This window comes from Danaus plexippus, chromosome Z (assembly GCF_018135715.1).
Source record: "Danaus plexippus chromosome Z, MEX_DaPlex, whole genome shotgun sequence".
Taxonomy (NCBI): Eukaryota; Metazoa; Arthropoda; class Insecta; order Lepidoptera; family Nymphalidae; genus Danaus; species Danaus plexippus.
In genome coordinates this window covers 10,402,662-10,418,971 of record NC_083559.1, presented here as the reverse complement: position 1 = coordinate 10,418,971, position 16,310 = coordinate 10,402,662, and the positions used below count along the sequence as shown (strand labels likewise).

The 16,310-nt window shown below is 31.1% G+C and overlaps 2 protein-coding genes across 2 annotated transcripts; both read left to right on the top strand.

The window, feature by feature from the left end:
- Positions 1 to 5,915: 5,915 nt before the first annotated feature.
- Positions 5,916 to 9,792, top strand: LOC116777723 (apolipophorin-3-like). The gene is made up of 5 exons (XM_032671420.2): positions 5,916 to 6,039; positions 8,500 to 8,767; positions 8,846 to 9,052; positions 9,266 to 9,424; positions 9,574 to 9,792. The coding sequence occupies exons 2-5, from the start codon at positions 8,726 to 8,728 to the stop codon at positions 9,721 to 9,723; spliced, it is 558 nt and encodes a 185-aa protein (XP_032527311.1). The 5' UTR covers positions 5,916 to 6,039; positions 8,500 to 8,725; the 3' UTR covers positions 9,724 to 9,792.
- A 146-nt stretch (positions 9,793 to 9,938) lies between these two features.
- Positions 9,939 to 15,716, top strand: LOC116778128 (uncharacterized). Its single transcript, XM_032672021.2, has 8 exons — positions 9,939 to 12,005; positions 12,074 to 12,258; positions 12,452 to 12,541; positions 12,854 to 12,933; positions 13,111 to 13,216; positions 13,294 to 13,366; positions 13,513 to 13,708; positions 13,907 to 15,716. Exons 1-8 carry the CDS (start codon positions 11,906 to 11,908, stop codon positions 14,178 to 14,180), a joined length of 1,104 nt encoding a protein of 367 aa, XP_032527912.2. The 5' UTR covers positions 9,939 to 11,905; the 3' UTR covers positions 14,181 to 15,716.
- The last annotated feature ends 594 nt before the right edge of the window (positions 15,717 to 16,310 follow it).

The window sequence follows — 16,310 nt, the reverse complement described above, 5'->3', positions numbered from 1 at the left end:
TGTTGTATTAACACCAGACCAAACTAAAGCCGCACTCTTTTAATTCAAGCACGAAACTCAAGCCAGAGAAATTTTTACTATCTACGAAATGTTATAGGATGCAGGTCATGTCGTTCTTCACCTTACACCCTTTCATCTTAGTCGAACTTGGAGACATGACGTTTGTGGGACCTGGTATAAAAATCAATTATAATAATAATATAATTCATGCAATGGACGACAAAACTTTTTGGAATTTTCGCCACAAATGTCGAAGACATGTGACAAACAAATGAAAAACGTAAAAAACGAATATTCGTACCATGAACGAAGTTTTAATAATGTGATAGATTAGAAGGTTAACAGCCTGTACACCGAGACCGATTCTGAGAAATATGGAATTTCAAGACATGTCCATCAATGTAGAAAAATATATGGAATAACCTTGTAGTACTCTTAATAATATATAGGAAAATATATTTTTTATTTACTCATTGAGAAATAATAACTTTTGTAAATATGTATTTAGCTATTTTTGTTAATCCAGATACATTAATTTAAAAATATTAATTTATCTGGATTTACAATTTACGCATTGAAATAGTTAAGAATTATTCTTATTTGGTCATCGGCAGATTTATTTGGTCCTTAAATTTGCCACTGATAAGTGAGTCGCGTCCTCCCCTGTCCTCACAGTTCACATGCGACAGGAGCAGATTAGCATTAGGATTGTGACTACAAAATTTTAAAACTCAAATATATGCTACGTATGCTTAACATCTTTAAACGTTTCTCCATTATTGACGTAATACTTGCTCCTACCAACGTACATGAGCACTTCTTAGAATAAAAGATATTTATGAATACGTTTGAACATGAAATTACTCTTACACTCTGAATATAATTTTATCCTAGCCTAAAAAAACTGACCACTAAATTTAATACCAATATGTTTACCTTCCTCAATAATAACAGTTTAACTTAATATGGTTTTATCGTGAATTAAATTGACAAACAAATAATAAACAGAAAACTTCTAATTTCCAAACGATACCAGCACCGAAGCTTTAAAAAGCAATGTGAAATGCGATAGTCTCTTCGTTGAAGGAAAGGTAACAGAAGTTATAAAATGAATCCATGTGGATAGAGCCCCTGGATACAATCTAACATTTGACATCTACTTTCGATTAAGCTCCATCATTCCTGATAGCATATAAGATATTATAAACTATTTTATTCAATAATAATAATAGCATCGAGGCCTAACAAGACAATTTTTTTTTTCATGGCATTTATTGAAAGAGTATACTACGGAGAAATTGTAGGAATAAAGCAATGCTCTACTTTTACGGACCAAATGACTTACTAGAATAAAAACATTTTAACCCAAATTACAATGTGGCAAAATTACAACGTTACAAAATATTTCTTTCCCCCCTCCGGAATATAGATTATAACATAGAGGTCTTAGCAGGCGATGGGCTTCTCGTAGCTTAGATTAAATACAAACGGATTATCACGACGTGATCCATACTAAACATAGTCAGCAGCTGGAAAAAGTGTTTTGTACAGCCTTTCATGCGAAATATGATATACACGAGTAATCAACCAAAAGGCTTAGGAAAAGTACATAAACATAACTATTTCAACATTCCAATTCAGACTAATGTCCAATTCCTTCACGAAAGAACCATGAAAGAAAAACTTCGTTTTCAATTAAAGCATGTTACAAAAATTAAAAATTATGACTGTAAGATGACCTTCGAATGTAGGAATAACAGGTGATAGTCATACACTCAAAGTTTTATAAAGTAAAATTCAAGAATAACTTACTCCGCAAATCAATTGGTTCAACTCCGGGATTTTAGTAACTTTATATATTGTAGTGGTAAAATTTTGTATTCATTTACGATAATTTGTTATATAATTGTCTTATATAAGGTCGCATTGCGTTTTTACTCTTGAGTAGTTTAAAAATTAAACTTTAAACGAATATTTATCTACACAATTGGTATATAATAAGTATAGTATTTATTAAAAAAGTAATGAATAAATAAAAAAATAATTATTATTTGTTGTTTCTTTCGCTAAACCTCTAACCTATAATAGGCCTAACCTCATCATTCTAATGAGATTTAAGACTTTCGCGAGTTTTATTCATTTAAATGAAACTAATATATTTTCGGATATACTACGCGGATTTTATTATTTTAATTTTAACTCATCTTTCTATTTTCAATTTTTTTTTAAAGAAGAATTGACTCAAATAACAATTTTTGAAGACGCAATATAAATTATTTATTTTTTTAAACTTTCTCGACTGCATTTATTACGTATGTTATTAAAACACGACTCAGATTTTAAGTACTAATTTATAAAAAAATAAATAAATGGAAACAGTTTTCAAAATTCTATCAAAGTTTATCCTTCCCATGCTCATGAATTTTCAAAAATGCAAAAATTCATTACTCCATTTGGATTTCGACCAATTATTAAATTGCAGTTACTTGAAATAGGAAAAGAAATATTTTAGTAACGTGTATTTAAAAAAAAATTATTTTTTTTTATTTGTACTTTTGAAATTTGTAGTTCAAGATTGCCAAGTGGTTTCAAGACTTAGGTATATTCACTCTATATTGGGTATACGTAGGTATAGGAATAAATCAATTTTTTTCTGAAGGAACTTATTTATTTGGATAAAATAAATGCAGTCCAGCCTAACACCAACAAATAAACAAGGTTATTTACGAGTGTATGGTCGAAATATATTTTGTAAAATAATATTTTATCTGATTATTTATAAACAGCAAGCATAGATTTGGGAATAAAATTTTACTAAATAGCAGACATAAAAGGTCGTAACCAAAAAAATTGAAGATTTTTTTGAAAGTGAACAGTAAAACTCGAAATCTGTTCGATATTGTTATAAAAATCTGAATAGTGATAATTAAAAGTTTACCAATAAATTGTTAATAAAATAGTTTTCAAATAATTACCATAACAATGTATGACAGTTTGAAATTTTAGTTCCTTCTTAGATATTACAATTTAACGTATATCTGCTGCTTTGCTATGTGAAAAATGAAAGGGTTTAAATAAATTAATATGTAATATAAAGCGGATATAGTCAGTTGTAAATGGTCGTTTTAGTTAGTATCAATGTTATAGGGAAAATTTTCTGACGAATATATATTCTGATTCGGGCCTTAATGACATCTGACCCTTAAATAAATCTTTCTATTGATATGGGTACTTAAAGTTTTTATTATATAAAATATTTTTATCTTATTCTACGAATCCTCAATGAAAACACTATATAAACAACATTTATGTTTACTGTAATAACTAGCGACAATAAAACTTAATTACTTGTTAAAGTACTTAATAACAGGAGATAATCTTTGATTTATTAAAGTTTAAGAATAATTTTATGATTGTGTAACTTTTAAAAAAATAGTTCGATTGTCCGATGTTACATAAAAGTTACTTAATATTTGATGTTGCATAACATAGAGTATATTAATAATAGTTTATGTTCAATTAATTAAGTTTTTTTTTTTTAATTTTATTTCTTTTCCAAATTTAAATGTTTATTTTTAAACTTTCCAGGAACAAGGAATTTCCAAGGAACAAAAATGTAATGAAATCCTTTTTCTTCTCAAAACATTGCGTGTAAAAGAGAATTAGGGATTAATTTTTATTTGTTTTATAGATTTACGTAATGTACACTGTATGCATAAACATGAGAAGTAAATTTTATAAATAATATAATTGATTGAATTAATAATACCCAAATAAAAATTACTCATGTAGCGGAAAAGTGGTTTTATCTATTGTTATTGTTTAGGATAATGAATATTGTTATTTTATTTGTGTGTATGTTTTCAGAAAGGGCCCTCTCCTATGATTCTGGTTTTCCAAAATTCCAGTGGATTTATGTACAATTTAATGTATTATTTTAAAAAGTATTCATAATATGGGTTTAATAGCAGAAACAAATAATATGAACATTGACTTAATGCATCTCGAATCTAAGAAAAATGAAATATTAAACTATAATAATTGCATAATTGTTTATTTTTTTTTTTGCAGTAATTAGTAATCGATAAGTGAAGCAATATAATTACATGATTTAAAAACTTTTATCGTGTTTTAAATTAAATATTTTTGAAACAAAGGAACATTATATTTTCAAAAATTTTTGTACCATAACAAAGATATGAATGTATTCTGTTCGTAATTCATCGGATATTAATAACAAGTACATACACAGCGTTTAAGAAGGCGGGTGTTGTTTAGAATATTAACATTGGATCCATCTATCATTAATGTTTATTGTCTTCAGTTGTATTCAAAAACATCATTCATGGCGCTTAAGGCGTGAATGTTTGGTATTCATATCATAGATCGAATGTAGGGTTGTCGGACGCAGGTTTGGGAATAAAAAAAAGTTAAAATGTACAAAATTCTAAATATCTTCATTCAGGTCTACTTATTGTTTGACAAAATAAAGCGCACACCGCACAGAATTTAAGGACACGTCAACAATTTGTCAAGGGGCTTCAAACACTACGTAGTGAAGCTATATTTATTATATAAGTTTTATTTAGTTTATATGATATTTAATATACGTAATTAGTTTAATTAAAAATACAATATACAAACAAAGAATAATAAAAATTTAATGTAATAAAGACTTATTTATAAACAGTAACGTAATAACTTCGCACAGTATAACACTTTGAATGTTGAAATAATTGGTTCTGGGTGATAAAATAGAAAAATGGTCCCATTGTTTTTATCTTCCAATTGAACATATGGCTATGGAAATTTTCAATAAGTTTTGTCCGGTCACTGCAATCGAACTATGTAAAAATTATTTGTTGTTTTGTTGGACATATCTAGATGGCAAAGGTTTTCTCAGAATAATTACTTTTTTTTTAATTATAATGTTTAATCCGAGACGATCGATGCATTAAGGTTATAACGTTCTTTGTTTATACACCCCTACCTTCAACTTTATTGCCAAAATTGTTCAAGCGATTTGATTCTCTTAATCTTAATCAAACAACATGGTTGCTAAGTTTATATGATATCTGCAGCCGCCAGCCGCTTGGATCTTTTCCTAGCTGTTTTTTTTTTTGGTCTAAGTCTAAGTTTGATCTATAAAAGCGAACAATTTTCGAGCAATACTTGAGTACTGCACACTACACTTAGGCTGTCATATATGCATGTCACACCATGGTGTCAGGTTAGGTTGACGTTTTGGTTAAAATTTTGTATTTTACTAATATTAGTTTAAACAGCTTCGAGAAATTTTGATCACTTATTTACTGTAAATACTATATAATATAATATAGAAAATAAAGATAAGCAATATTTAGAAAATAAACAGCTCATTAAAATGACGAAGACTTTAGATCCGGCTCTCGGGGCGCGCTGAGATAACACTGTTTGCTTTCAATCGGAAATATTTTATATTACAATATAATTAGCTTGTGTTACTATGAACTATATTAAATATTCTATAACTTTAAATACGTATTCTAAAACATTGAAAGCATAAGCAGTCACTACTCTCCAGGTTAAAACTTGAGATGTCAACTTAAGTATTAAGTAGTAGTTATTCTTTTTTTTCCAATATACGATAAGATATAATAGACGATATGTTTCAAGAAGAAGATAATTTTATGCATTTTTCATTTGTTAACGTCACTTTTCCAAAACTTCTAACAGTTTTTTTTAGTAGCTAGAGTCACTTAGTATCTATTAAAAAAAACTATCTATATGGACTATACAATGTTAATATAATATTTGTTATAAATAAAAGATTCAATATTCACAATTGTAATTTCTTAAAACAATTTTAAAAAGAGTATTATTTGTAAGAGTATTTATAATAAGATTGCGACAAAAGATTGCGACAGCCCTATAGGCTCTATATGTATGGAGTCCAGCGCTTAATGAGGAAGCAGACTTAGTGCAGACTACTGAACGGGGGGCAGCAATCAGAAGATTTTATATTTTTGACCGTGACATCATTGTATAAGCATCTACATCGTAAGTAAATTTCAAAAATATACTAAAAGCAAGCTTTATTTAAATTGTCGACAACGATAAGGACCTTTGTAATTTAACAGTGTGTGTTGAAATGTGTTTCATTTGCTCTGGTGTTTGAAAAGTATCTCCTTTAACTAGTCATACGTACCTACGTACCTAATGTGTTTGTTTTAACAAAAATATTTTAATGGTTGTACTTTAAGTAATGACTATTTGTTTTTGTTAGGAACAACAATAACAACTATTCGCTGGCACATTTGTTTGTGTTTACACTTTGTTTGTAATTAATTAGTGATTGTGATAACGTACATTGTATCCTCATCATGGTCCAATCACGACTCCAGCGATATAGAAATGATCAAAATCTGTTTTGTGGTCATATACATGATCTAATAAAACATAAATATTTCAAAAGCACACTAGTTTTCTTAATAACTAATAAGAATATTTCTCTTGTACATCGTAACAGTAACTACACTTGTAAGTAAGGTTAGGTATAGGCTAGAATGTAGGTAGTATACAGACGAATTCCATTCATTATTGAATAATAGTTCGTAATAACTATAATTGGAGCTTAGATTGCAATCGTTCTACCATGTCCCCTTATATTCGACTAGAATTCAAGAAGAAGAGATATCACATGAAAATTTTACATCAGTCCAAGTTGAAGTGTGTTAATGTATTTTAAGTATCAGAAAATAAACATTATATAGGAATTTGTATAGAAAATATCTATTTCTTTTATTTTACAAACCAATTTTTATTAATTGGCTTTTTGCCATGCATCCGAGAGTGAGCTGAAGTGATTGTCTTATCCAATTTACATAATATTTTTTTAACCGTCAACTCTAGGTCAATTCTTGAACTTTTCTTTACGTACTAATTTCATATAATGTTGCTCACCACTGATAACATTATCTCAGCACTTCTTTATTACTTATGCCTAAACCAGAATAATGTTCAATCGATGAATCGCAAAATCAAATGAATTTTTTATTTAAAAGTGTACGAGGAGAATGTTGACTGTTGAGAATTTCTCTCTCTTAAGATTATACTGCCTACGTAGTTATGTTTTATGAGACCAAGTATGATTGAGGTATGAAGTAGGTTTTATGAGAATCTTTTAGTTTATTGTTGTTAATTAATTTTTTTTTTAAATAAACCTAGCTCAAACAACTTGTTATAAAATAAAACACTTGTATTATGTGTGAGCGATAATATTATTATAATAATATTGTGCTATAGTTATTATTCTGACTTCGTATATTATTTGATAGGCTCAGATAGCGAAAAGGCTAGTGTCGAGTTTGTCTATAAAAGTATACATTTTATCTGAAATAAATAAAAACTTCTATTTGATGATTATATATAAAGAATCTGTGAAAAATATGCTGTATAAAAATCACTAGGTCAATAAAAAAATATATATAAAATATTTTCCCAACATTGATTCGAGTAATTTGGGAATATATGTGGGTAAGTGCATTGAAATAAGAGTATTAGTATACTTTTATATTAAAATAACTTTAGCAAATATCTGAATTTTATACCCGTTGGGGGAAAGGGCCTTCTCTGCGCTGAGAAGTCGGAAAAAATAATTAGTAAGGAAGATGTCATTAAATATTAAGAACAATAAAAAAATACCTGGTTGCAATATCTCTGCTAGTCAGATTAAAGATGAAATATAAAAAAAAAATATGAGTATGAACCTTTTTCTATATCTGGCAATTATAATTTTAATGTTTAATGTAATACATTTTTACGGGAGATATTTTTCTTTGTATGCTTTTTTAATACCTGGAATTGAATATGATAGAATCTGTCCTAATTGGACGGCTGATCCATACTTCATTTGTTTATAAAGATTTCTGTAATTTTTATTTCATTAATGTATTAGAAACTAATACTATTTGGTACTACTACTAAGTATAAATTAAGCGTATGAAAAACAAAATAAAAATATAGTATATAACATAAAATATCTTCAATAATAAAAAAAATCTTCAACGTTGCCCAGAGATTTTATCTACTTAGTAACAAAAAATTAAAAAGTAGCGAGCCAGTTTTATAAATAATAATGTGTAGATATGAAATATGTCATCATCTTTGTATAATTTATACCTATTTATATATTAATCAAAGATCCATTGATTATAATTGTACAAATATTCATGTAAATTTCATACACAAAATTAATATTATTTTGTGGAAAAAAATAATCATAGATTATTTTGCTCTGTGTTTCTAAAATATCAGTGTTTCTAAAATAGGTACCTACCTACAGAAGCAAGAATTAGATAGACTCAGTAATATAAATTTATAACACTAATAGAAATTATTGGAACTAATTAATAATAAATATAGTCATCTTAAATATCGCATATTGTAAGGTCAGGGCTACATTACGGAAAGATAACGTTAATTTTCATAATTATTACATGGTTTGTACTTTGTCATCAGGGCACAGTACGATAGTGTTCACCGTGTGAAAGGAATTTTTACCCAGAGGAGCTTTATCATTCGCCATCCCTCTTACAACTGCTCCCCGCAAGCCCGTCTCCTCTCCGCCATTCCCCACCCCTAGTCGATCGGTGCCGCTCTTATATACTGAGCTGGAGAATAATTCTGACATAGCTTCATTAGCTCTCGACCTTACAACACCAACGACCACAAAGAGATAATCAATATGGCCAAATTCATCGTAGTAATCTTCGCTTGCTTGGCTTTAGTGAGTACCATTAAAATACAATCATTATAATTTTAACTGTTTAATGTTCATTTAATTTTTCAACTTTAATTTTGACAGGCCTCAGCTGGACTGGTGCGTCGCGATGCTCCCAACATGTTTGATGAGTGGCAAAAGCACGCCCAAGAGTTCCAGAAGATTTTCAACGATCAATTGAACGCTCTCACCAGCTCCAAGAACACCGAGGAGTTCAACAAAGTGTTGAAGGAGGGTTCAGAGTCTGTACTCTCTCAGATTTCTGCTTTGTCAGGCAGCCTTCAATCTGCTGTGAGTAACGTTTAACCTATATTTATCTTACCGAATGTTGACATTGGATATTAAACCAGCCAGTGTCAAGGTTAACAAAAACTTAAGATAACGATGTCATATAATTATTACCACTTACGTTAGGTGGCCTCATTTATTCAAAAAGATTTTATTAAAAAAAATAAAATCCGTACATAACTTTTCTCAGTGATATTAATTTTCATTTACAAATAGCTGAAGGAAGCCAATGGCAAGGCCAAGGAAGCTCTTGAGCAGGCCCAGGCTAACCTGCAACGTACCGCCGAGGATCTGCGCAAATCTCACCCAGAGGTAGAACAGCAAGCCAACGCTCTTAAAGCAAAACTGCAGGACGCCGTTTCCAAGACCGTTTCTGTAAGTACCCATATCTTTATTTATAAACCATATAACATTTATAAATAATTAGTTAAGTTATAGTAGTAACACTATTACTATTCCATCTACCAGCACAACGTTGCTGCCAGTTTAAAGTACACTACATCATAAATTTATTTAATGAACAGGAGACCCAGAAGTTGGTGAAAGAAGTGTCAGCGAACATCGAACAAACCAACCAGAAGCTGACCCCTAAGATCAAGGAGGCCTACGACGACTTCGTGAAACAAGCTGAAGATGTACAGAAGAAGCTGCACGAAGCCGCCAACAAGCAGTAAATAGTATCCAAACTGCCTTTATTATATTTCTCTATGTGATATATCTTCAATAAAATAGTTAATACCTAACGCGTTACTTCTTTTTATGCTGACTCTATTACATACCTATTATTTTAATATGTTGATTATCTTGTTCTGGAATAGTGAAAATTACATTTTTTAATTAATTTTAAGCTTTGTGCAATTATTTAAGCGCAGTGCAATCGTGTTAATATTGCGAGGTAAAAATTAATTCGTAATGAAGGTCGTTTTTTCATGTATTAGCACTTCCAAATGAAATGCTCTTAAAATCGTAGAGTTGAATATAAAACTCGACTGATTTCCCACTGAGGAATTATTTATGGTAAGTAACTCAACTTTAACGAAGCAATTTTATGTTAATTTTTATTTAGTTGTGATCAACAGTTATGATAAAAATATGAATCAACTGATGAATACCTGGTGGGTGTTTCAAAATATTTTTTATATGCCTATATAACGAGATCTATATATTATATTTTATTCCTGAACTAAAAATTATGTGTAAACTTCGTATTGTAAATATAACATAGAGGCTTTTTATAAGGCCTTCAGCGAAATTATCCACTTAAAAAATATAACTAAAGATCCAATCGGAGTTAAAACGACGATTCAATCTCCTAGTGGTTTATTCAGAAAAGAAAATAGATATTTAGAATGTATTAAAAATAGCAACAAATAAAACTTTTAATAAAGAAAAAATAATGTTGATGAAATTGACTACAATTTTAATATAAACATAATTGTTCTATTTTATTAGCGTCATTAAATAATAATTTGTTTATATATACGGTACTTTGTAATGTGTTAACATAAAATAATATCTTTTTTAAATAGAAGATAATAATTATAATAATACGAATTATTTTCACATAAATATATTATATAATTTTGAGAATGGGGAAGACAAGCAGGAGATTAAACCCTAAAATGATTTTCCCTTAACATCTTAACATATTCGTCTGAAGCCACGCTCACAATTATAGCACATTGATTATAACTAGAGATGAAATGAAATGTACACTTTGATAACAGTTCTTGGTATTAATAATTATATTTATTTAAAATTATTGTCAAATAATTGATAAGCAACACTACACATAATGGCGAGGGACGTGGCGGTGCACCTTCAATAATTTCATGAAATATAACTTTAATATAAGTTATAACTATCTTATTAATTTGCAACGCAGATAAAATAAACTTGAGACATGTTTATAGATTGTTTTATATTAAATTAATATAAAGGTCACACCAGAAAAATAACTCATTTAATAAAAAAAGGTATATATATATACCAGAATAAAATGTATAATGTGGATACCTTCCATATATATTTTGCTTATAAAATCTATAGAATATACTAATAAACTATTTGCAGTATATCTTTCTAATTTCAGCTTACTCTAGATTAGCATTACTCATATGGAAGTATGGGTATAAGATCTCTATATAATATATATAAAATGAGATTGCTTAATTTAAAGGATGACAAATAAATTCCAAGAAACTAAAAATTTCTTACTAGTTTTACGATAGACGTTTAAATTTATGATCATCAGTACCTCCAAATAGACTTTATTTGTTTAGACCTACAGTCAGATTTGAAAATAGCGTCTCATATTCTTTCTTTTATTAGCGAAATATTCCAGCCAATCACCAGCTTTTCCGGCTAATTAGATGTTACTTGAGGCAAAAAATTGCTTACATTCGTATATCATTTTCCAAATACCTGCCCACTTAATTATCGAACTTTCAAAATAGTCCACAGATTGAGCCATGAGAAAAAAGAAGGATCGGCTGCAGAGAAGCTGACATATAAACTTGCTAGCCAACCTCATCAAAGTTCTCGGTGTTCATTTACGATATAATAAATACTAATCACAAAACCAATTATAGATTTATCACAATAGGCACGCTATACTAACGCAAATTTATTTCTATTAAACAAGTTACAGAAGTTGTGTCAGTAATTTTATTAAAAATAAAAGCATAAACAGTTTTTGAATTTAATATTTAACTTTAAAAAAAAACTTATATTCGCACAACCTGTCCGCATAATTAGAAATATAAAAAAAAAAATAACTCACTTGACATTTCAAGACATTTACTAGCCGTTATAACGTTTTATTTATATACAAGAACTAAACAAAGATATAACAAAATGCCGCTTTCTCCTAGAAAATTTGTTTCCACTATGACTAACTCAACTGTGAATAAAGGAGTGGAAGCTAGGGAAACAGAAATTGCAAATATTCGATTGGGTATAATAACGTCTCCTTACATTTTTTATTTAAACGGCTAATATATTTTAGTAAAAATTATGTTGTAGACGCGGAAGTGATAAGTTCAGACCGCGGAGCAACTGACAGCGGTGATTGGGCTGGGGAGCATTGGGGCCGAGCTGCTGTCCCCGAAGTCGCCAGGGGAGGAGGGACAATGGCTGCTGGCGACGCACCACGAGCTCCTCCTCCTCTCACATCGTCTTCCACTGACCAGTCAGCCTCTTACGTACAGGTATTATTTCAAACAATTATTATGACGCGCAAACTATCTAATAATTTACAATAACAATAAATTATCTATGTAAAATTTTCCTTAATAAATAATCTGTACACTAGCCGCATGGAATGCGAGAAATCAGTCATTATGTTCCAGTGTTTGTGTAGTGTATTACAAAAATATATACGATTATAAATTTTTTTGTTAGGTGGTAGTGCAGAAACAACGACGCGTCGGATCTCGTCATCCGGTAGCTTCCAGTCCCTTGCATACAGAGCCAGTACGATCTGCTTTACCTGTAAGAAAATGTGCTTCTTTTATTTTAATAATTATTATCCTCAACTCAGGCTCTTGCAACCTTAAGTGGAGCTAGTCCTATATAACAACTTAGAAAGTGTGGTAAAAATTTAGCCCCTATGTCTAATATATACAATATCAGATAGGTGCGTGCTCTTCTCACTTTTTAATAAATAGTTTGAAATACGGACACAACGTGAAATAAAATGTAACATTTTCATTGATAAAGAAATCTTATGCGAGTGGAAAAGAAAAAAAAAATACATTATTTTGATGATAACTATTATAAAAAAATTGTTTTCTGTCTTAATAGATTCCTACTTTAGAAAATAAGACTTTACCCGCAACGGTTCTGCTTGCCTGTCCGGCTTTCGCAGCCCTTCATCAACACTCGTAGGTTAAAAATTATGTGCTATATTTTCTAACGTTATATAATTACCACACTATTATATTATCACTTATATTAACTTTTTTATGACCCTTTGTAGTTTGTTTAATTCTTTTTTTTTAATTAACTTACTTAAACTAACCTATGAACCATATTTTATTTGTTATCAATGTAACTAAAAGCTGGAATGGAGCGCGTGGCTTAGGTGACTCTGGTGGCCAGACCAATGAGACTGCGATGAGGAAAGAAAGAACCGACGTGCAGGAACTCCGCGAGAGTCCTGATGAGGTTGATTCACTCAGTCTTTCATGTCGTTTAACTTCAATTTTAAAAAAAGTTTTACAACCTTTTTGATAAACGTGCAGAATATAAAGAAGCTTTACTTCTGGCAAAAAATGCATCGGACCTGCAATCATCAAGTTGATGATTACGACGAGGGTGAGTAAAATTTCCTTTCGTACTTTTGTGGATTTATTTTAAAAAATGTATCATTAAGAAACTTTCTATAAGTCCACGTTATATCTTAATGGTCTACTACGTCAATATGACTAGCCTATGTATGAACAGTATTTTTTGTTCGTAAGGCCCGGATTGCGTTGAGGTATATGCGTTTGAGAGCGGTTGTGGGGCGCTCGTGTCTCGCGGAACGGGACACATATCTCGTTTGGAACGTGGAGCTCGGAAAGCCGCACGTCCCGCCGCCATCTTGCTTAATGAGCTACTTGCTGTGCCACGACTAGCATTTAGTGGTGTCCTTCACGTCACCCTTCAGCTGCAAAGGTATTTACATCCCTATCTATTCCCTACTCATCGGGATTTTACAGGTCTTTTTGGGATAGTTTCCTTAAGAAGTTTTATTATTTTAGTTTGTGTTTTAAAGGGCATTAGATTTCCAGTCTGTAATTTTTAAAAGCTGTAGTTTCTATGTAACTTGATAGATAAATTTGTGAATTTCATTATGTTTGTATTTTATTGTAGATGCTTGCTGCTCAGTTTACGCGAGGCGCTGACGGGAGTAGTACAGACGTCAGTTGACGTGCTGGTGAAGCCATTACTGGCGCTTGCCTTCAACGCTGTACTCCGCCCGCCTCTGGTGTGCGTGGCACAAACTGCTGGCGCGATACGAGAAGCTTTACGACCTCTTTCTTTAGCACTTATTGATGCCCAAGAGCCCTTCGCGAGGCTAATATCATCCCTTCGTCTGGTTCAAGTTGAAACACACTGCACGCGGTCAGGAACACACAACGTTTAAGATTCTTAAATCTGCATTATTCTGGGTACTGTTATAAGCTCGAAATTTACGTTAAAACCATATTATATATTTTCAATTTAGTTATATAAATGTTTCACATCAGTTTACGCGGTAATTATGTAGTATTATGTTTATTTAATATAGGAATTTAACAAAAAAAAAAAATCAAGAAATTAACGAAACCGTTGTAAAACTTTTATTATTTATTAAAAAAAAAAACAAGAATTTTTAGAATGCCGTATAATAATTTAAGATGACTTATAGAAAATTATCTGATAATTTCTAAAACTAAGTTTAATTTCCTATAAAATTATGATTTATCTCAAGAACATGTGATTTATTATTAGATAGTAAGATTTTTATTTATGTATAAAAGATGGGGATTACAAAGATACAACGTAATTACCCAGTTTCAGAAATAAATATACTGCTTTTATAAGGTAAAACCTTTAGAAACAATTAAAAAAACATTGTGAATTTAAAAAAGAATCCAAAACACACATCTTTACATCGACAATAGTATTAGAAATATTTCAATATACAAGAAATGTTTAACATTTAATATGAAGAAACATGTATATTTTTATACCTTTTTTTTTGTTTATTTCATAAAATTCCACACAAGTTCCATACAAATAAAACAAATAAAATTCCATACACATTTATTCCACATGAATTGGTTTTAAAGCAAATAAAAAGGTTTTACATAAGATAAATCATTTAAGGCCTTTTCTAAGAAATGGTTACTTTATTTACCAATAAATAAGTCCAATTACCAGAGAAGAACAAACATTTTGCAAGAAAAATATGCAATTACACGTATCTGATCAGCTGCATATTATGGAAATGTTTAAAGGAAAACTTTGTCATATTAAACGTCACTACAAATGCGGGCGGTGTATTTTTTTACTATAACTAAAAATGTTCTTGAATGAAATACACATTGTATACACATGGCATGAAAGTTTGGATTATATTTAAAAAAAACTAAACTATCGTATTGCGTAGTTTTTAGTACCTCGCGATAAATCCTTCTTCCTATCTTAAGTAGTCTTATCTATATAAGAACTTTTAAACAAGAAAGGCTAACGCTACACAGATTCATTATACCTTTTTTTTTCTCGTGGGGAAATGCTTAATGCATACTCTCTTGCTTGGGGAGGAAGAAAGAGGAGTTATGTCGGACTCTCGTCCTGATAAGGACGCACTACCGACTAAAACCCCACGGGTTGTCCCATGCGCCGTTCTCCTGCTAAGCCACAGGGCCCGCAAGGCGATTCTGCTGTAGTCTAGCATCGGCTGCCCCACAAAAGGGGGTATTTTCCACTACAGTTGGGCTCTTCATTTTAGACAGTGGCACACTGTGCATAATCGAGGCCTCAGACCGTAAGGTGGCAGACGTCCCCACGTCCACCACCCGGAAGCCCGTCAAGGCGGGAGACGGCGCTCATGCGCTGTCCTCCTTCGTCCCGCACGACGTCGTCTTATCGGGTCAGAGGAAGGTGCCTTTTCCCGTTCTCTTTCGTCAGCCTCCTTCAGTGACATGACTTTCTCACAGAAGGAAGCAGATTCATTATACCTAGTAGGAGCTTAACGCTGTTTCGACAAGCTGTCGTCGTTCTTTGCCGTTTCGATTACGACAATGCATGCTGGCTTTTCTCCAATTTGTCCTTCTAACATCACCGGGAGGCTGAGCTTAGAGCCCGCTCAAAGGTAGAGGTAGCTCAAACTTGTAGGATCCCATAGCTCCGACACTAAGCAGTTGAGGTACGAGGGAAGGTTTTAGTGGGTTCGATTCTCACACACCACTTCCCGCCTCCTTGACGACTCCCCGGAGTTTCCCCGTAAAAAAAGATAATCATGTAGTATTAAACATCGTAATGTCTTCTTCACCTTCTTAACACATAAAAAATTTTAAAATCTTTAAACATGGTGAAAATAAGAAACAAGTATAATCTTAATGAGTGCGAAAACAAGAAGCGTTACAATCCATTACCAGATAGGTTGTACCGTTGTCAACACAAGTACTGTTGGTTTGTGAATATTTTGTAGTTAAAATAAACTGAACGGTATTTTTTTTATGAATCTGGCCGTAAATTTACCGCTTAAGGTTTTTGCACGTCTGTCATG